This window comes from Thunnus albacares, chromosome 18, assembly GCF_914725855.1.
Source record: "Thunnus albacares chromosome 18, fThuAlb1.1, whole genome shotgun sequence".
Lineage (NCBI taxonomy): Eukaryota > Metazoa > Chordata > Actinopteri > Scombriformes > Scombridae > Thunnus > Thunnus albacares.
In genome coordinates, this window is record NC_058123.1 from 23,444,113 (window position 1) to 23,467,729 (window position 23,617).

The following is a 23,617-nucleotide window of genomic DNA, read 5'->3' on the forward strand; positions in this document are numbered from 1 at the left end:
TAACATAATACATATTTGCTTTGAGTTTAATTCTTTTTTTAACTGACCAGAAATATGTTTGAGAAAAAGTCTTCTACATTTTACTTAATTGAATGTTAAATGAAGAAATGTTTACTTACAGCAGAAAAGGGATGATGAAATCACCATAATTCTCAGTTATGAAACATGTTGCTTTATGCAATTCATCAGTGTTTGTTGAGCTTTTCAATTTTGTTTTATTGTTTAAACACTGCTGACAGCTTTATATCGTTTAAACACTGCTGACAGTTATTTCAAATTCTTGCACGATCTACAAACAGAATTATGCACCCATGCCCTTGTGCACTTCTATAGTTTATATCACAAAATATCAAATAGTCTATATAAGCCTCACCTTGAAAGCCTTACAGTATATTGACCACACAAGACCCTCTACTGCTACAAATGCCAGCCCCCACATTTTCTTTTATAAAACATAATTTTCCATTTATATGTCCTATTACCTTTGGCTGTGTTCCATTTGGTGGCTGTGCTTGTCCTCTGTGCTCCCCTGACTCTCCTCTACAATCTCAGGTGAGACAGTGAGGGTTGGGGAAAGGTGACACATGGACAGGCGTCTGTTAGCAGGCTCCATACTCCCTCGGCCGCTGCTGGCATAACTGCTGTAGTTGCTCCCAAACTCGGGCATTCCCTCTGAGCCTCCTGCCTCCACTTCCAGTACATCTTGATAATCGTGCAGCCCACTGTTGTTGGGCGGTAAGCCTCTGGAAGCTTCCTTCATGACCTCCAAGAAACCCCCTGCCTCTTTCGTGGGCTCCTGGTAGGTGACTGGCCATTTGGCGGTATTGAGTAAGATGGATGCCTCACTTCTTGGCTCATAGTGGCAAGGCATGTCAGGATTTGGTATAGGACTCTGTGGACTGCTCCTTGGAGATAAAGCATCCACAGCATAAGGTGAACAGGAGCCAGCTTGGGTAGCAGAGGGAAAATTTGCAGGAGATTTCAAGATTTTCCTAGTAGGAGAGCTCTGTGGTTCCCAGAACAGAGAGTCTGGGTGACAGGAGGATGCAACAGAGCAGTTCTCTTGGCTGAGAGAGTCTACCCAAGCATCAGGAGTCAGGAAATTCCTCTCTTTCCGTCTCCTTGAGTCTAGGCTCTGACTTCGCTGCTTTGCGTTGCAGAGTTTAGAGCCTTGGCTCACAGCTCTCCGGAGTTCTGGTTCTGGAGGTTGCGGAGAATCTGTGACCCTGATGATATTGTCCACTGAAGTAGGACTACGGCAGTTAAAGCTTGTGCTCCTCCTCGTGTCTTCATACCGGCCTTTGAGAGTCAGTGAGTGCCCGTGTTGCAGATGAGAGGCGATTCTGTGGTGCAGCATGGGCTTTGTAGGCCGCATTACACATACCTCAAACTCTGGCTCATCCACACTCATCTCAACACACACGTCTTCATCAGTGGGCTCCGGGAATGCTACCTCCGCTTTTGAAGTGCCTGGCACAGCATCGAGAGCCGAATTAGATCCTTCAGTATATTTATTGCTATGGAAAGACAACATTGAAAGGCTGCCATAACTAAGATTGTTCTGTCTCCGTGCCTCAGAGCATGAATCATTCGTTTGCATTTCTAAAACTGTGGATTGTGGTGAATTATCATAGCCCTCTGGTGCTGCCTCTACCCTTTCATGTCTCTGGTGCTTTGAGGAGAGATGTGGGAGAGTTAATCTGTCTTTGGAAACACTGCCTGCCTCCTCAGATCGGAGGGGGGTCTGTTTGTTGAAGGATGGAGCAGGATAATGGTTGCCGGACTGAAAACAAGAAGGACTCAAAGGTGAAGACACATTGAAACCTGTCCTGTCTGGGATCAATGTGGGAGGAGAGACAAGAGGACGAGCTTCCCAGTTGACAGAAGATAAAGAGTAAGGGCTTGGTGACAGGCCAAAGCTTTCCTTGCTGCCCTGGGGGTATCTGTGCGGCAAGGTGCTGCTCTTATATTTCCAGACAAGCTCATTACCACAGTCCTCTCTCTCCTCCGAGTCTGGCTGCTCCATCCTCATTTCCCTCATAGAGTTTCTTTGCAATGTGTACTTCCGGAGCTCCCTCTCCAGCTCCTCCCTCTCCTGAGCTAGTTTCAGACAGTGACTCAGGTTTCCTGTCTCCCGCTCATGCTCCATTTGGAGCACCAGAGTGCTGGCAGTTGTAGAAGGCTGACCAAGGCTGGATCGAATATGCGGGAGCACAGGAAATGTGGGAGTTAGGTTTCTGTCTTTGTAAGGAATAGTGGCAAAAGTGCTGTTTGAGCACAGGCTGGTAAGGTCAGGACAGCCATCATAGTTTGTCTTTTGATCCGCTGTATAAGAACCATGACAGGGGAGGTACTGGGCCGTACCACAGATTTGGCTTGAGGAATTAGTTGATTTGCAAAGTGGGAGATCAATAGAGAGCACAAATGGCGGCTCTTTCCTGTCTTCCTTGTCCGAGTGCAGCGACACAGACCTTCGGACGCTAGCAGATTGGTTATATTTTATACTTTTCTTGCTGTGAACGCTCAGCGTATCATGGTCATACGGTGGGAGTACGAACCGCCCATCTGGACCTCTACCGATCAACTCAATTGAGGGAGAGATTGGAGAAGATGTTGTCCTAGTAAGGTTGCCTCTACTGTAGCTGGACTGGAATTGTTTCCGCCGATTATGATTCTCAGTGTTGAGGGAGGAACAGTCTGTCTGCGAGGAGGAGGAGTTGGTGGTAGAGGAATTGTTGGGATAGAGGGGACTGGCTGGAAGTAGGCTTTTCTTCAACACACTGTCTGGACTGCTGGTGCCTGAAGTCTTTCTGTAAGAGAGAGACAGAGAGAGAGAGAGAGGGAGAAGGGGGGGGGAGAAAATTGTAAGAAAAATTGGAGGTGTAAGAGGGAGAGAAATAGAGACAGAAAATAAGATTGAACAAGAGTGAAAGAGGGGGCGGGAAAGATGTAGACAGAAAGAGACCAAAACAGCAGCAGCGGCAGCAATAGAAAAAGATGAAGAAGAAAAAAAAAAAGAAATAGAAAACAACTGAAGTTCTGACTGTTTGAACATACTTTAGCTTCTAAAGGAAGCGGAAAGAAAGGTCAATGGGAGGTATAACAATGACATGATAAAGGGGTACTTACCTTGATGGGGAGCATTTATAGATGGCAGAAGAGGGCTCTGAAAGGGAGGGAGATGGGCAAGATGGTATCTGACTCATTAGGATACAACCATACTGACCAAGAAGTAAAAACATAATCAACCCTAATAAGAGCCCATTAAAGGGCCTGAGGCACTCAGGCTTGTCCAAAAAGTTAATTACACTTACATTTATCAGCCACTAATGAGAAATTACCCTAATTAGCAAGTAATGTAAATGACATCAATAACTTTTACAACTGAATGGACGAGCAGGGACAAGATCCAATGCAGTGGGGTATGATTTATATAATGGATTGAAAGCGCCTTCAATATTTTATAGAATAAATGATGATATTCATGATGCAGTTCATCAAAGCGAGTATCTGCTGAGTCTCAGGAGTGAGGGACGGTTTACCATCGTTCTTCTTTCTGCGGCGCTGGTCCCTCTTGTGGCTGATGACACAGGCGGACCCCAGCAGCAAGACCAGTGCCAAGCACATGAAGCCAACCCCTCCCAGCACCCCGGCAAGTAATGGCTCCGGGACGAACTCCAGGAGTCGGGATGTGGCAGGGTAGATCTCCATCCCTGTGACATCATTTCATCAGTGATATATTGGTAAATACAAATAAAGGCGATCTTAGTGTGACTGCAGAGTTAGCTATAACCATAAAAAACAAAAATGTCATTTAAAAAAAGTTACCATAATGACAACATACATACTTGAGAACAATACTAATAACTTAAAGAACAGTTAAAAAAATATAGATGATATTTTTTCCTTACACATACATATATATATATATATATATATATATATATATATATATATATTCATTCATAAATGTGTTTAATTTTTTAGAAATTACAAAAATTATAAATTTGTACTCAATTTCAATCATGTTTTAAAAATATACTGATTTATAATGAAGATAAGACATTTAGAAAAACAGTTTTCATTATTTTTATATATTAAATTATAGTTGTGTATGTGTGTTTAATGTATACAATATATAATAAAATATATATAAACATAATATTTAAGTTTATATATTCATTGTTTTTATTTTTAGGTTGAAAGAAGAAGCTTTGTTCATAAAGCTGTACAATCATCTGATTGTACTGACTGACATGCATATTTCATGCCTCTTGCATCATCAGCCTGTTACTACTACATTGAATACAATTCATATTCACATAAACAGGGAAGCTCATAAATACAAGATTGCTATGAGGTTTGATATTACCACTCTTAAGTGCATCTACTCTCCAGCCTGATGATCATTATCATCAAGTCATAAACTTGATTGTTCTGCATAATTTGCACAGTCAGACACTAGACTGAGATTATCAGCTGAGCTATGTTAAACAATATACAATCTATGGCTCTGATTGCTGTAAAGCTCCTTGGGTAAGCAGTGGGGGGTTGAAGATCTGTTTGATATCTCTAGACCGTATCTAATGAAACATTCTTCTCACATTCACATAGGAATCAGAAAAGACCGGTGCAAATTTTATCACCAACTCTTTTGAGAAGTTATTAGTGAGCTATTTCTATCATTCAGACTTCTAATGGACAGCGTTCCCCGGGGCCCTGCTCCAATTCTGGTCTAACATTGGGAACAAAGGGATGGGGGAAAAATAGAGAAAGAGAGAAAAGAGTTAGAACAAGAGACTGAGAGGAGGACTGGTTGAAACACGGGTAGGGGCAAGAATGCGAAGGGGGCAAGGTTGCTCTCGAACACCTACCCATGGTGGAGACATTGACTGATGGACCGGGCTCGCTCAGCAACTCCCCGCGACGAGATAGCAGTCGCAGCTCGTACACACAGTCCTGTGACCGGCATCCGCACACACACACACACACACACAAACACACACAGTGGAGAGGACAGAGGATGAAACCACACTTTGTCAACACGGGACTGTGCCTGCAATGCTAATGAATCTCATTTGAATTTGTGTAGGCCTATATAGGAGAGAAAAAGGAGGATGAAACAGGCAGAAAGAAGAAATGGCAGCACATACAGATTGATAGAAGACAGAAAAGTGATGGCTGCCATGTAGTGTGCATAATTGAGAGTCTACAAAAGTAAAAGCACAGAGGTATAGCCTAGATAAAAATCTCCAAGGCATTCAACAAGCAGCTTGGACTGATTAGTCTCAGAGGGAGCAGTACGACTGGCTTGTTACCTTGTGCAGACCCGGAACGACTATCTCGCTACTGTTAGCACTGATATCCTCATCCAAATTAAACCACTCCCCTTGCTCAGTGCGAGATTGGAGTACAAAGCCTGTGATGGGAGGGTGCTGAGCTTCAGGAAGGGACCATTGCAGAACAACACCTGCTGAGCCCTGATTAGCTGACAGCGACGCGGGGGGCTTTGGTTTATTTCTCTTCAGCAGAGGATCTGATGGAGAGGGAATAAAAAAAGACCTTCAGTTGTTCAGCAAGATACCTTCTGGCAGAAAAATTAAATTACAGTGGAGGAAATTGCTGCTGCCACAGATGCTCAACCTTGAGAGTGTGAGGGTAGTAGGTTTGGTTGTTCTTTAGAGTCCAAATAAGTTGCAGTATATATCACTCCCTGCCCAGCTTGTTAGCATTCATAACATTCAAGGCAAACATGATGTGATGTAATTTTACTATATAATGATTGATTACAATTGTAATAATAACATTGACCATGATATCTTTGGCCACAATAATCATAGCATTAATATTTGATAATAGCATATGCCTTTGGTACATCTTATTATTCACAAGCTACTTGCTCCAAATACTGGACTTCCCATTTCCATTTCCCACTATTAGACTGATAAGCTGGAAATACTGATGATGATTGATTATGCATGAAAATTTAATTGGGAGAGCCCAACTACTGAATTTGTCATGATCAGCTAGATTGTTTCATTGTCCTGGCCTGCCACAGGCTAGGGCAGAGGACTAAACAAACCCAAATGTACTTTAGATCCCGCTAAGAAAAAGAGAACAGCTGCAGCACATCTGAAGATACCACTCACTTCTAAATAACAAGTACAACAAGACTAGGAGTCTACAGACACACTAGCGGTTCTGCAATTAGGCACGGCAGCGCTTTGATGTAAATGCATGCAACATGCTCTGACAATGCTGACATGCTGATCATTTGCAGGTTAGTTTTGCAGATTAGCAGCGACTACAAAGTGCAGCTGAGGCTGATGGGAAGGTCATTAGTTATGCAGGTGTTTGGTCATAAACCAAATTTTGACCCGATTATGGAGCTAGATGAAAAGTTAAAGAATAACCAAAGTTATTAATTCCTGAGGGTTTGTGTTGGGAAGGTGACCACACAGTACTTAGGTAACAGATAAGGCTACTTGAACTCAAAAACCACCCATGATCATAAGGTGGTGTTAGTGATGACACAGGCTTGCAGCAAGCCTCTTAACCACACTACAGCCAAGTCTTATTTTGGTGTTTGGGCAAGTTACTTATGTAATAAACTTTAATTAGCAACAACTGATATAATCTACTGCCTGCAAAGTTTTGACTGCCGAAAATGACAGCCAGCACCAGCTTAAAATGAAAAGCCTGCTATATGAATGTTTGTGCATTGCTCATAGACAATAAAAAAAGAGAGAAAAACTCAGTTTTTTGCCAACCTGCAACCAGTTCCAACATAAAACCAGCTATTATAATTCTGATTCACAAGGCATTGGGAGATGTTACTGACCCAAGGTCCTTGTAGTGGCAATTTCACTGAATGGTCCCATGCCCATTTTATTGTGAGACAGGATGCTGAACTGGTAGTCAGTGGCAGGAGACAGGTCTGTCATCTGCAGCCTGTTGCCAGAGGAGGAGGGCACGGGCACAGAGAACCAGTCCTGTTTCCCATCATTATCACTCGCTGAAATCTTCTTCACCCTACAGAGGGAGAGAGACCGAGAGAAAGAAAGAAGTGAGAACAAAAGAATGGCGGGGAATTCTGGGAGTCTGGTTTTATGAAACATGACAGAAAAGTAGGTTTCATTAATCATTCATACTCATCATCAGCTCCAGATTTTGTAGCAGAGACAGTACTGATGTCTCCCTACAATTGCACAGAGAGCTTGCAACTCCAATTATGGTGATTTCCATGTTCCTACCAGAGCTGAGGTTTTACATATCTATTTAATACAGAGGAAATTACTTGACCCCCGAGGCTAAAAAAAGACCTCGTCACCTATTCAAAACTGGAGGAACTTTTGAAAATTATTAATGTCAGTCTGGCAAGGTATCTGTTAATATGGTATTCTTTTGTTTTTGAAGATGATGGCTTTGACTCAACAGAACTGGTATTTTCTTTTTATGAGAAAATCGAAAAGGGCAGAACTTTACTCATAATACTATGGTGTGATAATTATGAGGCCCTCTTTTAGGCACTCAAGAGTAATTTGAATTCAGCTTTGAAAATGTATGTTATTGTGGTGCATAATGCAGGTCATGTCTATAAAAGCAAAAAAAGTAGTAGTTTACTTTCTAACAAAGAAACATGAAATATATGGATGCTTTTTCTATTCCTTAATCATTCATTTTACAAGTATATGGTGTGAATATTTACCTGTAGAGCTTTCACAAGAGTCGAATCACTGCATTATTATTAACATTTCATTTGTTGGAAGTCACAAAGTGCTAATAAGGCCTATCTGCTATCATTTTCAGTCTAAATGCAAAGAAAAGACTGCAGTTGAATTGTCATTGAGAAAACATTCACATTATATAATGTTCTTACGGTACAGAAAAAGCAGTAAAAAATTTCACTTTGACTCCCCTTCATAATGTATGGTCATGACATGTCAGGCTGTCATGGCAAGCAGTAGCTAAGACTTCGGGAGGGTTTTTATACTGATTGGCTGAACTATTTTTATATTTTTGATGTAATTTATATTTATGTCTGCGCTGCTCTTTGCTGCAGCAATGACCCAGTTCTCTCTCAGGGATTAAGATAGCTCATCTCATCTCCGTACTCCCAGGTTACAATGTGATTAAGATGAGCATTAGAAGAAGTTTTCTGTAGTTTTTCTGTTTCCTCAGTTGCATTCTCTGACAAAAAAAATATGAAAATTGTAAAATATTGGAGTATCAAATCAAAGAAAAGCTTTTTAAGACATCAAGCCTGTACACTATAAGTGTGGTAGTTACAGTGTACATCTCTTTTACCATGTCCATCACTCTCTTTTAATACAAAATATCACGGGCAGACATTATCTTAGACACTTCACATTTAACTAAACACAAGACATTCTGCTGTGATTTCTAAGCCAATATAAAAGTGCTGACTCACAAGAACAAATGTATTACGCTCTCTTTTGTCAGTAACCTTCTATTGTAGCTAGCATGGCCACTGCATTATAAAGCTGTGCTCTGCAGCAGCATATTTTATTGTAGCTGCCAAGAAGTGATAACAGATAAATGAATTCCTCATCCTAGAGATCAATAGAGTAATACCAGCGCTGTCGATGGCTGCCATGGTTACAGCCCAAGAAGAAAGTGGGAGGCTTTACACCCACCAAACTGAAAATGTCTGTGCTGATCCTCCATCAAAGCCTGCCTCCCAGGATATGTTGGCCTGCTTCACCCCTGAAGAGACGGACAGAGAGGTAGCTGCATGGGGAGTGGTTCCTGTAATGGAAGCAACAGAGAGGAGTTGATGGAAATCGGCCAGAACTTCAACTGCCTGCTACCGGTAAAGTTTAGAGGCCATCTCTAGATATACCACATTTATCCGTTGGAGGCGGAGTGGAGGCACAGGTATCCGGCCTATGCTGGATGTAATCGAGGTTTACACAGGTATGCATAAAACAATTTGAGAAATAAAAATAAAAACGTGGACAGCTCATGTAATAGGAAAATTGACTTTTGTTATGGTCTTCTCAGATAGGATGCTTATATTTGCACTCACCCAGGACAAAGACTTGTGTGCCAGCTTTCACCGAGGCTACACGGTTAACAGCGCTGCACTCCCACGCCCCCTGGTGTTCCTTGGTGAGAGGCTGCAGCAGTAGCGAGCCGTTGGGTTCTATGGAGTACGATATGCGGCGAGCCAGGTCGACCTACCAAAAACACCAAAACCATTCATACATGAAACAGAACTCTCTGTATCTGTCTGAATATGCAGTATATACAGTAGGAATGGACAAAAACATTCTAATTTTGAAATTACCAACACAATGACTCTAATATCTCTCATTTACTCAAATTGCAAAGTTCAGTAGATTGTCCAACTATCATAATTTATCTGAGAATAGATTCAACAACCTGTCTGTGAGTCTGTGTCAGCAAGGAACACATTTTAAACACATTTATATTTTACATCATTTAGCCTCATTTCCATTCAGTCACATGTGAGGCTGAAAATTCCTGAGTGTCAGGTTTGATATGAGTTACATCATTTCAATTTTCCCTGGAACATTTAGCCAAATACATAATTTCCAGAGTTCAAAAGACACCCTAACTATATTCTGGGCTATTAAATAATGAATTCAATTGTCAGATGTCTTTTGATTATTGATTGAGAATATCAATAAATACAGACACAACAATTAATAAATAATACAAACACATTTTCCGGTAGATATGTTCCTGTGCCTCTGAGCATGACACAGTGTAAATACAGAGTGCAGATTTTTATTCATGTGCAGGTGTTTGTTGAACAGGTAACAGGCTATAGAGAGAAAACAACTGCTGGCAGTGATAACTGTGCACCGTCATTAGTATTATCACAGTGCACATATGTGCAGACACAAACTCAATAAAAAGTCGCTACAGCTGTTGAAGCCGACTGACAGCTGATCCAGCTGTGATCAGCTGCTGCTGTCATCAGAAACAGATGTCGCTTCATATGACGCTTCAGAAAAAAGGACATCTTATTTCTTTAAAAACATATTTCCTCATTTCTTCTCTCCTCGTGTGGTTTCCTTGGGTGCTTTTCATTATGCTAACATGTCTCCTTGCTTCCCTCACTCACGTCTCTTCCTCACGTCTTAGCTCCTCCCAGCGAGGATGTGAGAGAGAGAGATGCGAGGACGGAGGAATTTAATTCAAATGTGACATCCTCGCTCAGTCCAGCATCATTTTGAGGAGATGGCAACTACTCATGTTGCACAGCACCTCAACTGTCAAATATGTAGAAGTCAGCTATTAATATGTAGAAATGATTAAGTAACAGTTAACACTCTAAAGTTTAAACTTCAAATTCATATATGCGTAATTAACACTTTCCACTGTTACTTAATAATTTCTACATTATGATAGCTGCAAGGAAAATACCTGACTATTTAAATCTGTTAATTACTAAAAGAACAACTGACAAAAAGGAGCAATAGAAACAGCTGTAGCCTGCAGAATATGTTTAAAGTCTGTGTAAAGGAAAATCATAGATTTCTTTTTAAACACATTATACATGTTAGAAAATAATTGCTGAGAACATTTTTATGTGGGAGTTTGGTAGTGGTGTAACGGAATGTAGTTGATCCGTGATCCATATGGATCGCCCCCCACGGTTCAGCACGCATGTGAACCATGGATTAACTGCAAAATTGAATGTCTCATTTAAGACATAGTAAACAAACTATTGTATATACAAGTCATGGATAGACAGCGTGTTGCTAACAGGGATTTTAAAGAACAACGATCAAACCAGCATCTAACGGGTCCGTAGTGACATCTGCAGGTATGTTTATACACTGTTTAATGTGCTGCAGCTGAGCAGCTAATAGCTACCTAGCTGCTAACTGATGTTATCGGTACACTTTTCCCTGGTGAATGTTTGTTTGGTGGCTCGTTCAACAAGCTGAGCTGCAGGACAAGATGTGTGTTCATGTTTGTAAGTTATCATCTAGTTTTGATGATGTGGACACAGGCTATTGTTTCATTCACTACCATGTTTAAAGGAGGAAGGTATCATGCCTCATTTTGTAATTTAATTTAACAACTGGGCATTGAATATTTATATATTTTAAGATTTTATTAAAACATCGGACATCTTGAATGTTGTTTTCATTTAAGACCATGGACAAAAGTTCCATGCTGTAAGTTTTTTAAAGAATATATGGAAAGCAAAGTTTTATTTGTCCATTTCAGGCTTGGGATGATTTTATAGGAGAAACGCAGCTGTGTGACATCATATTTTCCTAAAGGAGCTGAGACATACTTGAAACAAAAAAGAAGAAAGGGGAAGCCTTTGGCTTATGAAGAACAAAAATAAAGTTAGAAGAGTGTTTTTGTGATTGATTCATGATTTGAATGTACAGTTTTCCTGATCTGCTGTATTACTACAACAGCCCGACTGTTTATTGTCCTGTCAGATAACCTGATGATCAATAAACACATTGGATCAAAGGGGTGTTGCTGTCCAGAAAAACCTTTGCGTAGGATACACCTGTGGTTCCTTGCTTCCTCTCTCCTCGCTCCTCATCTCCTCCAGGTGCATTTAAGGGATTGGAAGATCCTCCATGATGGCGGAGGGAGATCGGTTTCCAGGTCACAGTCAAAGGATGGAGGAGAGAGGACGTGAGGAAGCATGGAGCAAAGTTAGCATAACCCTCCCTCAGTGGGAGGGAAATGTGGATGCAATTAAGAGATGTGAGATGTACCCAGTGAGTGAATCAGTCAGTCAGTCAGTCTGTCAGACTATTGCTACACTGACCTAAGGGGGTTGCATTTCTGACCACACTCATCACATCACAGTTGGGTCTGGCCAGGTATGGTCTATTTTACTTTTGATCATGCCCAACTATGATTTAGCATTGCACAGTTGTGTTTTTGTAGCTATGTACTGCACAGATTGTGCACAGAGCAAGGAGTAGATAGCAATACAAGCAGAATTTTTAGCCTGGGTGTAGTTACTCCATAGGGAGTAACTTAACACCAAAGCTGTGTCAAAGCAGTGTTTTATTGACACACACACACACACACACACACACAACAGTGATGTCACAGTGCACTGACACCCTAGAGTACACTTCTACATCATTGTTGTAAGGAACATGGCCAATTTTTCTTAAAAAGTCTGAAGATTTGCAGTGACATAGCAGTTAAATAAATTGTACTGGGTTATTTACCTTGCTCCAGGTCACTTTAATTGTTGGGTCCTCGTTTCCTTGACATGGGATGAGCAGGGTTCTACCAACCTCCTGTTTGTATTGTTTCTTTGGAGTGACACTGAATGATGGGGGGTCCTGTGAATTGCCAAAGCAATATATCTGAATCAGGGAGATTTCAGCAATGCAAACAATGGATTTTAAGACTGGATTACTGCCGCTTTGGACAAGATTATCTTAATAACAAAAGGATTAGCCACACAATTAACTCCCCAATAGTGCTGCCGTTGTAGTGAGTCTGAGTTGACTTCTATTAATGCCAGAGGGCTCACGCATCGGAGTGAAAAGGTCAATAAAATGTCATTTCTGTTAAGTTTTTTAATTCACTGTGACAGATGCAGTTGTGGCTAATTAAAATACACGCACAGTGGTGTAGATAGACAGTTTTGTAGAACTAGGAGGACAGATTAAGTGTCAGTTTCTGCGCTTCCAGTGCATGACTGACCAACAATTTGGTGTTGGTATAAGAAATGTACATCCCACCAGACAAGTTGTAAGACATATATAATTCATCTGCTTTGAATAATAATTTGTGTCAAATATGATTTTTCCATAAAAAAGTTGAATTATCCAGTTAGAAATTCTTAAAATAACATCTGCTCCTCCTCTCTCACTGAAAAATCCAGAATCTATGAATATATATATATATATATATATATATATATATATATATATAATTCATTTCAAAAGTTTAACTTCTTGATGCAAGATGTTTCCTACTGCACTGAAACATGCATGTACACTGGAGGCTTCACCAAGTGAGGTAACAATGAGAAAAAACAATGTTGAGTGCAGGCATACTTGGCCTTGAATACACACTAACCTGCAGAATTACGTTTGTTGGGCCAGATGGACCCATGCTGCCATAGCTGTTGTATGGAGTACACATGTACATGCCTGCCGCGTCATCATTGACTGTGGCCATGAACAAAGAGCCCTCTGGTGTCAAAGTCCATCCTGGATACTGAAAGAAAGGCAGAATGCTCACACCACTCTGACAGCTAGAAAGAATAGAAACTAGCACATGCAGTCTTGAATTATATATAGCATTAATGACAAAAAAGTTAAAAATGTGCAGCTTAAAGTCTCAGTCTTACAATCTGTAACCACTCCAGAGCCACATATGAGCTCCTCCGTTGTGTTTGAAGGATTTACAGTTATAATGTTTTTGATATCTGCCTGCCACCATCCTGCAGTGGTTAAGTAATTAAGTCTCCACTGTGCAGATTATTCCCAAACTTCTTTAAAAATGTGTACTATTTATTAATGCTGTCACAGCTTTTGCAAGATTATATCTAAACTACATGTAAAAGATAAAGTGATCTTCTCTTCTCCTGATCATTTGGATATTCCCTTGATCATGTCTTAGGTGAATCCAGACACATGTGACAGAATTGCTCTGAAGAGTTTTCAAAATGATGTTATGAAGCATTTGCATTAAAAGCAGTTAAATGTTGGATTCATTTTTTTTTTTTACCATTAAGCCACAGCAGAAGGCTCATGTTGCACTTTGATTGCGCAAAAGGTTCCCACTCAGTTTAATGAAGTCGAAGTCTGCTATTATCCTCCCCAGAATGGGGCTGTGAGAAAGTATTACTGTGTGTATGAAAGCTTGTGACATCCAGGGTGGAATTGGAATAATTGGCTGAATAACAGCCTGACTCCATCCGCTGTGTCACACACTACAGGAATCTATCACATTTCCTGCGGTGCATCTCATCCACCGACATGTCCATCGCTCAGACCAAAGTGTTGGGGGTGGCAGAGGGACAACTCAGCATGTGAAGAGGAGAGGAAATGGGTGGATCTTTTGCACACAAAACAAAGGGAATGGTTTTATAAGCTGTCACCCTGTGCCCTTATTTTTAAAAAATATGCAAATATGGTTTTCCAATCCAAAAAAGTGAGGAGGACAAGGGTTAATTTTTTTTGATTACCTCCTGGGACAGACTCCCTGCCCCTCATCTATAATGGTTCCTACACCCATCCCTCAAACGAGGTGAGCAGCAGATTGAAGTGGAAGTGAAAAAAAGAAAAAAAACTTGAGAGCAAGGGGCAGTGAAGACTTCCTTGGAGATTGCTTGAAAAGCTTTTAAGATTGAACACATCGTCCCTGTTCATTAGAATATATGTTACTGAATATTCTTGCAATTGAAAAACTGAAAGAATATTTCCATCAGTGGACACAGAAAATGTCCCATTAAAATTCCTGAAAAAAACCCCATAATGTCTCACTCCATATTCACAATGTAATAGCAAGAAAATGGTTCCTCTGCTGTTCAACAGGCAAGTTGAGTGGGCTGATTGTAAGAAAAGCTTTTGCATGATGGGCTGCTGACGGCTGATGTGTCATAGATGCCTGTAGTCAGTGGTGTCTGACATTTCACTGCTAAAAGAAAATGAATGGATTCAGCCACTGGCTTCCTGTGATGTTTGCAGTATCATGAATCAATAAATAGAGTAGTGTTGACCTTTGACAAAATGAGTGATAAAAATTTGAGTTTGGGCACACAGTAAAGGTCAGGAAGTGTTATGGTGACTGACCCCCCATCAGGAAATTTTTATTTTGATTACCAAGGACAGGTCAAGTGGTTCTCCATCTTTCGTCCAATCCACGCGGAGCAGCGGAGGCTGAGCTGCCACTGGGCAGTTAATCACGCCATCCATGCCTGTGGGAAGATACGTTTGCTGGGGCATCTGTAGAGCCTGGGCTGGGTCTGAGTAGAGGAAAAGAAATTAAAGTCATTTGCTTTGTAATAACTAACATAATTTAGATAGTGTTTAAATACCACAGGAAATCACATACTGGTGCAGAGAGACTGCGCTATGATCCATAACTTCTGATTCATTTTGAGAACAGATTGCTTTGTTGTAATCAATTTTCTGTGACCATGTTTTTACAAGTGCTGTTACTTGTATTAACAGCTTACCAAATGTGTCTGAACATTTTACTGTTGTTTGACTGCTTGTCTATGTTTCTAACTGTTAATGATTTAATCCAGGAGCATTTATTTCCAACTACTGTACACAACAAACATGCGTCCTTTAAAAAAGGTACAATCCATGATAATAGGCCTACAATCATAAATTCAATACACATGATTGGAACCTGCTGCTGTCACCTGAAAAATGGATTAACACATCTATTAATACACTGACTAGCAATAAACAATAATAAATCTTAGTTATTAATGTTTTCTGATGGTGTTCAAGGTTAGTTTGCATTTGTACTGTTTGTGAACAACAGATAAACAGACTTATATTTTCAATAATGATTAGTTGACAAACACAATATGCTTGTTTTTCATATATACGTATGTCAAAGTCAATTATATGTGAGAATATACAGTGCTGCTTGAAAGTTTGTGAACCCTTTAGAATTTGCTCTGTTTCAGTATTAATAAAACGTGATCAGATTTCCATACAAGTCCTAAAATTAGATAAAGAGACATTAGTTAAACAAATGAGAATAAAACCTTACACTTGTTTGTTTATTTATTGAGGAAAATGATCCAAAGTTACATATTGATGCATGGCCAAAAGTACATGAACCTCTAGGATTATCTATTCATTTGAAGGTGAAATTAGAGTCGGGTGTTTTAATCAATGGGATGACAATCAAGTGTGAGTCTGGGAGAAAAAGAGAGATCTGGGGCTTCGCTATCAAAGTCTGAGCTTCACAACACAGGTTTGTGGAAGTGTGTCATGGCTCGAACGGAGATTTCTGAGGGACTTAGATGAAGAGCTGCTGATACTCACCAGGCTGGAGAGGGTTACAAAACCATTTCTAAAGAGTTTGGACTCCACCAGTTGACTGTCAGGCAGATCGTGTAGAAATGGAGCATAGAAATTGCTACCCTCCTCAGGAGGAACAACGAAGATCACACCAAGAGCAAGGTGTATAATGGTCTGGGAGGCCACAAGGGACCCCAGGGTAACGTCTAGGAAACTAAAGGCCTCTCTTGCAGTGGCTACGCTCAAAATTCAGGAGAACATTGAACATCAATGGTGTGCATGGCAGAGTTGCAAGGAAAAAAGTCACCTCTCTCCAAAAAGAACTTTGCTGCCGTCTATGGTTTGCTCAAGACCACGTGGATAAGCCAGAAGGTGATTGGAAAACCGTTCTGTGAATGGATGAGACCAAAATTGAACTTTTCGGCTTGAATGAGAAATGTTATGTTTGCAGATGAGCAAACACTGCATTCCAGCATAAGAACCTTATCCAATCTGTGAAACATGGTGCTGGCAGTATCATGGTTTGGGCCTGCTTTGCTGCCTCTGAACCAGGACAGCTTACAATCATTGATGGAGTTATGAGTTCTGAGCTGTTCCAGCAAATTCTATAGGAAAATGTCAAGGTATCTGTCTGTGAACTGAAGCTCAACAGAAAGTGGGTCATGCAGTAAGACAATAACCCTAAACACAAACGTTGCTCTACCAAAGAATTGTTAGAGCAGAAGAAAGTTAATTTTTTAGAATTGCTGAGTCAGAGTTCTGACCTTAATCTAATAGAAATGTGGAAGGACCTGAAGTGGGCAGTTCATGCAAAGAAGCCCACCAACATCCCCGAGTTGAGACTGTTCTGTAAGGAGGAATGAGCTAAAATTCCTCCAAGCCGATGTGCAGGGCTGATAAATAGTTACCGGAAACGTTTGGTTGATCTTATTACTGCAAAAGGGGGTCACACTGGTTACTGAAAGCAAGGGTTCACATACTTTTGCCTCACACAAATATGTAAGATTGGATAATTTTCCTCAATAAATAAATGAATAAGTTTAATGTTTTTGTCTCATTTGTTTAATCGGGGTCCCATTATGTAGTTTTAGGACTTAAAAATCTGATCATGTTTTAGGTCATATTTATGCAGAAATAGAGCAAATTCTAAAGGGTTCACAAACTTTCAAGCAGCACTGTAGCTGTAATTCACAGTCAGGAAACTTTTCATTTAAGAAGTGCAAATACAACATAAAACATATAGTTTTGGGACTATAATCTCTGCTAAACTTAAATGACAAAGCAATATTAATAAAATATTAAAGTTCACCAATTATATTTCTTGCGAAAGTTTAAAAAATCTGGATTTTTAAGGAAAGCCATGGTCAAGTTTAACACAACAGTTGTGGAACATGTGCTAACTTTCTCATATCATATAATTTGTTACCATGGCTACAGTTGAAATTAATGTATTAGAGAAAATAGTTCATACTGTTTCTAAAATTACCCTAACTGGGCCCTCCAATATCTTTCTTTAATTTTGAGTAAACCTATGGCATTAGAGGTACTTATTGTTCTTTAGCTCATTGTATTGCTGCATTTATTTATGGTACTTTGAGTATTTTCATGTCTCTTTATATGATAGTTTTGTGAAGATGCTGTGTTGAATTACAGTTCCTTTTACAACTTTTTGTTGTTATGGCAATAAAGTTAACTCAAATTAAAAATTAACTTTACAGCAGCTTAAAATGTTTTTATACTGCAGGATGTGTCAGTACACTATGACATCACTGATGAGTGTGGTTACAGACACAGCAGAGCACTTCTGACCACACCTATCATTGTGGTCAGAGGTTAAATACACCTGAAACTTTCAACAACAGAGGACAGTGAAACTCTGCTTTTCAGACCGGTAAGCCACTTCTTATTACTTAGCATTTTAGAACTAGGATAACTTACCTAGCTTAATCTAACCCATTCTAATTAAATAGACAGCAGTGTATGTAATAATCTAGGATTAAGATGTCCTTTCAATTTAATAACAATTTAGCATTTATACATTTACAGTACCAGTCAAAAGTTTGGACACATCTTCCCATTCACTTGAATGAGAAAGTGTGTCCAAACTTTTGACTAGTGCTGTATATCAATAATAATTTGACTTTATATAATACTTCAGAAATGATGCTTTAGTGTACATAAAATATCCCTTTGATTGCAGAGTTAATTGTTGGGTAATACTTATGTTAAAAATTCTGAAGAAATATTTAATGTCCTCTGAAGACTCACAGCTACAGACTATACAGAAACATACGCATCACTGTGAGGTTGGCAGAGGCGGTGGGTGGGGTCAGCAGGCCATTGGTCGGCATGCAGGTGTAGTTCCCAGAATCCTCTGGGGTGAGTCTGGAGATGAGTAAAGTTCCATCTACCATGATCTTCACTCGCGACTTCAAAGACCTTAAGAAAAAGCACACGGGAATTATTCAATATGAAAGAACAAACCAGCCACTACAGAATAACAGTGAGAGGTAATTCAGCTGTTCCATTCTAATAGAGTCAAACTGGCTCTCAGAGCATCAACAGTGTAGGAGGGTTTTGTTTTGTTTTTTTCTCCTGTGAGTTATTCAGCACTGTGCAGATGGAGGTTAAGGAAATTTCATTTCATTTCAGTTAAGAGTGGGAAGAGGAGTGCCCACTCATTTTATACACTCTTACATTTACAGAGAAAACCTGAGCTGTCTACCAGGCTGTAACACCTCATAAACAGGTTACATATGCATCATGATGATATGTATTCGTGGGACGACTCACAGTCACACATTTGGGTTAATCACTGTACAGGTCAGATGACTCATATACTGTAACGGACCTGGATATTGCTCATCACTAATCTGTTTCTTTCCCTCTGCTTTATACGCCAACATGTGTGACTGATTGCTGCTGTTATCTCATCTCCACTTACTAATATTTTTCATATTAACAATGAATCAAATGACTAATGTGAAAGAGTCGCTCGTAGTAATGAACACAAAATGAATTATCACAAATTGCAGCTCTACAGAGCTTTTTAGCCTAATTTTACCTCATTGATATGATTTACTATATGTACAGTCTCAGTGCTTCCACCAGCAGCAGTCAGCTGTTTTCTGCTCTGCTAAACCCACTGTACACTGCACACTGTCCAGCACCAAACAGTAGACAAAGTTAGCAACTAGCTAGTGAAAAATTGGAACATTTAGCAGCTATGGAGCAAGATGGAGCAAAAATGAGTGAACTTAAATTGATCGGTTGGACACAAACAATACTCTAAACCAATGCTGATGTTGATGTGTGTACTGTAGGTGTTCATATGCTAACACTGTTTGCTAACATGTTAGCCATAGCAACTTTATGTCTGGGTTTGTCAGATTTTAGTGAAGTTCTACTGCCCCAAGTGGAAAAAAAGAAATAATGCAGCTTTAAGTGTAATAATTTAACCTCACCTCCTCCAATGAATATTATGTTAACAGCTTTGATAATAAACTAAAAATGCACTTTACCAGCAAAACACAAGGAAACAAAACAAACCACACAAAAAAACACCATTAACTGAATTTAACAGTAACCTTTAAAAACTGCAGGAGGGTTAAGTTTAAACTGAGAAAAAAATCTAGAAAAACTAAACTGAAAGTCCATTTTGACATTTCTAGAGAGAGCACTATTTTTAACGATGCAATTACAAAAGAGCTTATTTCCCCAAATTAGTAACAGATAATCAGAATAATCCTGGGGTGCTCTACTCAGCTGTTAACAGCATTATACATCAGCCCCAAAAAGCCTCTCTGAAACTTTCTCCTCGTCAAAATCAGGTTAAGTATTAACCTGAGTAGGCTATAACTGTAATGAATAATCACATGTGCGATAGAGAGATGCTCAGGAGGAGAAGTAATGCAAATTAAGCCCTCCACCTGCTCAACTGACCCTATCCCAACCACCATTTTTGAAGAGTGTTCAATTGTCTGGTGGATGATGTGCTGGCAATCATGAACCATTCCCTGTTCACTCAGATCTTCTCCCTGGCGCTGAAAACTGCAATTGTTAAACCTCTCCTACAGAAAAGCTCATTCAGAGCTTCACAGTTTCAGGCCAATTTCCTTTTTTTTTCTTTTAAATTGACATGAGTGAGGCATTTTTCTCTCTTTCATTTTATCTGTTTTGAAGTGTCTATTTGGTGGGAACGACTACATATCGTCCTTATTAAGTGTGCATTCATTTATACAAAAACAGGCTGACAGACACATAGCTGAATATATCATTACTTTATGAATTTATTCTGCAGAACATGTTGATTGTGTTTATGTCCACCTGATGAATGTAAGTTAATTCAGTCTTGTCTGAAAACTCCATTCATCACCTTTAACACAAAAGCTGAAAACTATCACTTTCTGGCCCCCTCTGGGTAAAAGAGCGGAAACACGACAAATAAAAACAAAATGTTCAGCTTGTGTTAAGTTTCTCTTTAATATAACATGTGGGTAGGGTTGGGCAATATCATGACATATATGCATATATTTGTCAGCTGTTAGAAATTCTGCCATACTGTTTACATTGTGATCACTATCCTGTTAATATCACTGGTTGTATTGGTCTACTGTGGGCAATGTTGCAAATAAATGAGCAGACCTGCTTTATATACAAAACAATATATTTTTCAGCCACCTTACTATATCCTGATATGTATAAATATCTTAATATAAAGTTACATACAGTACCAGTCAAAAGTATAGATCCATACTTTTGACTGGTGCTGTATGTAAGATTATATTAAGATATTTACACACCTTCACATTCACTTGAATGAGAAAGTGTGTCCAAACTTTTGACTGGTACTGTATACTGTCATAGAGTCTTTTGTCCATATCTCCCAACACATTTGTGGGGTACCCCAAGGCTCCACTCTGGTACCTGTGTCTTTCGGCCTTTAAATGCTGCCATTGGGATAAGATTACAGAGCTGACAATACACAAGGTTGAGATTGAGATTATATCAATTTATGGATGTTATCATGCAAAACACTGGAGCAAAAATCCAGAAGGAGAAGCTGTGCTTTAACTTAAAATCCCTGGCAAAAAATGTCAAGCCCCGAGCTATTAACCTTGATGTGTTTTTTAATGCTAATTTGAATTTCACATCAGAGGTAGCAAAAAAATCCACCTTTTATCATCTCAGGAATATTGCCGATGTACAGCTCTCTCTCTCCTGGGCAGATACTGGAGGAATAAAGCATTCTTTCTTCTCTAGCAGGCCTGATTACTGCAAAGCTCCATTTTTTTTGTCTGCCAACGAAACCTTTCAGTGTATAGTTGGACCTTAGATCAGCACCAGCCAGTGAAAGTGTTTTGTGCAGCCACTGTTAACTACAAGTAAAAAGAAATCAAACATGATCTATTTCAGTTGATTATTCTGTCCCTTTAAATGTTTTCCTTCATACTATGGCAACCAAAGCAGGAATCACCAAAGACCCTCCCAGGGGAGACCACTGTCTTTGTGAATAACAAAAGCATATGGAGTGGTATGTATTTATTCACACAGAGTGCAGCATCAGTGTGAAGAGTCTGAAAAGAAATTGACCTTATAGCTGACTTTTTCATACTTGAGGGGCAGAGGTGTTGAGTGTGTAATAAATTATTGAGTAATAACATATAAAATGGATGGTTTTGGACTAAAATTACTGTAAATTTAATGAGAACATTTGGTGTTTTCTCACGTGGTTCTCTATGCAGAGCAAACTCCTCAGAATATAGCAACACATGTGTGAGACCTGAAGCAAAGCAGGTATTGCACTTGTCGCTACACTTACTCCATGTCAGTTTAAGAAGAAAATTCAACATGTGTCATCAAATCATTCAGTGGACCGGCACATAAGTACATGTCAGACAGGCTTTTAAGAAATGCCCCTTCTAGATTTGTCTGGTCCACTGGTTATGGCTTTCATGTAGCTCTATGGGCCAGAACAAAGACCTATGACGCAATGGATTTTAGTATCAATTGACAAAGACGCATATTGTAGCACCTGTGGACATAAAGATTGCAATTTTAGTTGCTATATATCTCACTTTCAGTACACCCTTCCAGAGGACTTGAGGAGACCAGACCTGGAACATTTTAAAACAAACAAACTGCTTTTTTGTTTTGGTATCACATGGTAATCTGACTGATCTTGATTATTGTCATTTGTTTATTTCACATTTCCACTATTGTGTTCTATCTCTTTTTGTTGATTTTTTGGGGGTTATTTTCTTTGTGAAGCACTTTCTTTTGCAGCCCCCCATGAAAAACCCCATGGAAACAAAGTTAAATTTATATTAGATGTAACAACCACGACCTAGAATGTTTAGAATTTAAAAAAGATTAAAGCCACAAAGGTAGAATTGTTCTCCACCTGCTCAAACACACTACATAAAACATCAAAGGGTAAAAATGGACTTGCTCAGGGACAATGATCACACTCACTCTATGTGATAGACGTTTTCTCCACCTTTCTGCCACACGTAGGTCATGTTGGGGGGGTCGGCCACTGCCTGGCACTGGAGAAGGGCATTCTGGGACATGTTGAGAGAGGTGCTTTTGGGAGGGACAACAATGACAGGTGGACCTAGAGAGAGGCAGGTCACATAAATTCATAATGACATCATACATTGATCTGTTGCCAGTTATGTTAATATTATGTTATGTTATATTATATATTATTTTACTTATAGGTGGGTAGGTTATTTCTATTTGGTTTCTTTGACTTCATTATATTTGTACAATATATTTGTTTTTTGGTATATAACTTATATTATAATGTATTAGCTAGATTTGTTTTCTTTGTTATCTTGGCCTCACCTACACTGAGGTTTGCTTTAGCTCCATCTTTTACATAACAAACAATCAAATAAGTAATTATATGCAATCATGTGTCTCTGTAGTTACTTAAGATTTGAGGAAGCTACTGTAGGGTCTTTTAAAGGATGGGTTCACAACTTTTCAAGTCTGTCTTAAAACAATAGTCAGATGGCCAATGAGCATGAAAATAGGTTTTTCTTGCCATATTCCTCCTGTTCCAACCGACCATTAGAAGATCCCTTCATAATGCACTTATAGTGTAAGTGATGGGGGACAAAATCCACAATCCTTCTGTGCAAAAATGTATTTAAAAGTTTATCTGAAGCTAATATGAAGTGTCAGTCATCCATTTATGTATGTGTGTGCGTGTGTGTGTGTATATATACATATATATATATATATATATATATATATATATATAAATAACTGTGCCGTCAAATGTGCTGATGTAATTATCACATACAACCTATCTTCCCTCTGCCGTACATGCAAAGAGCTAATAAAAGAGGCTTAACACACCACATTTCTCATGTATAAATAACCACATGATCTCTACAGCAGTCATTACTGATCAGGTTTATAACCCAAAATGCTGGATGGATATATGCATGAGTGACACTTTAGAGGTTACTTAGGGCTTTTAGACTGAGTTCATCCAGATCAGCTATAAGGCTACTGTAATCTATCCATGTGGCAATGCTGTTGAAAAATGCAGCCAAAGCTCAGATAATGTGACTTAGATCCGAACAGTATTAGTGCAGTTACGTGCCACTGATGATTATTAC

At 39.4% G+C, this 23,617-nt stretch overlaps 1 protein-coding gene across 1 annotated transcript in view; it reads right to left on the reverse strand.

Annotated features, from left to right (window-relative positions):
* igsf9a (immunoglobulin superfamily, member 9a) overlaps positions 1 to 23,617 on the reverse strand; it is a 53,837-nt gene that overhangs the window by 3,554 nt on the left and 26,666 nt on the right. The window contains exons 7-19 of the mRNA XM_044334209.1: positions 22,458 to 22,599; positions 18,277 to 18,422; positions 14,823 to 14,965; positions 13,072 to 13,212; positions 12,210 to 12,326; positions 9,050 to 9,200; positions 8,658 to 8,769; positions 6,842 to 7,032; positions 5,319 to 5,536; positions 4,875 to 4,959; positions 3,543 to 3,713; positions 3,130 to 3,166; positions 483 to 2,810 (exon numbers count right to left, since the gene is read on the reverse strand). Of these exons, the coding sequence (XP_044190144.1) occupies positions 483 to 2,810; positions 3,130 to 3,166; positions 3,543 to 3,713; positions 4,875 to 4,959; positions 5,319 to 5,536; positions 6,842 to 7,032; positions 8,658 to 8,769; positions 9,050 to 9,200; positions 12,210 to 12,326; positions 13,072 to 13,212; positions 14,823 to 14,965; positions 18,277 to 18,422; positions 22,458 to 22,599 (3,982 nt within the window). The remainder of the gene's footprint in view (positions 1 to 482; positions 2,811 to 3,129; positions 3,167 to 3,542; positions 3,714 to 4,874; positions 4,960 to 5,318; positions 5,537 to 6,841; positions 7,033 to 8,657; positions 8,770 to 9,049; positions 9,201 to 12,209; positions 12,327 to 13,071; positions 13,213 to 14,822; positions 14,966 to 18,276; positions 18,423 to 22,457; positions 22,600 to 23,617) is intronic.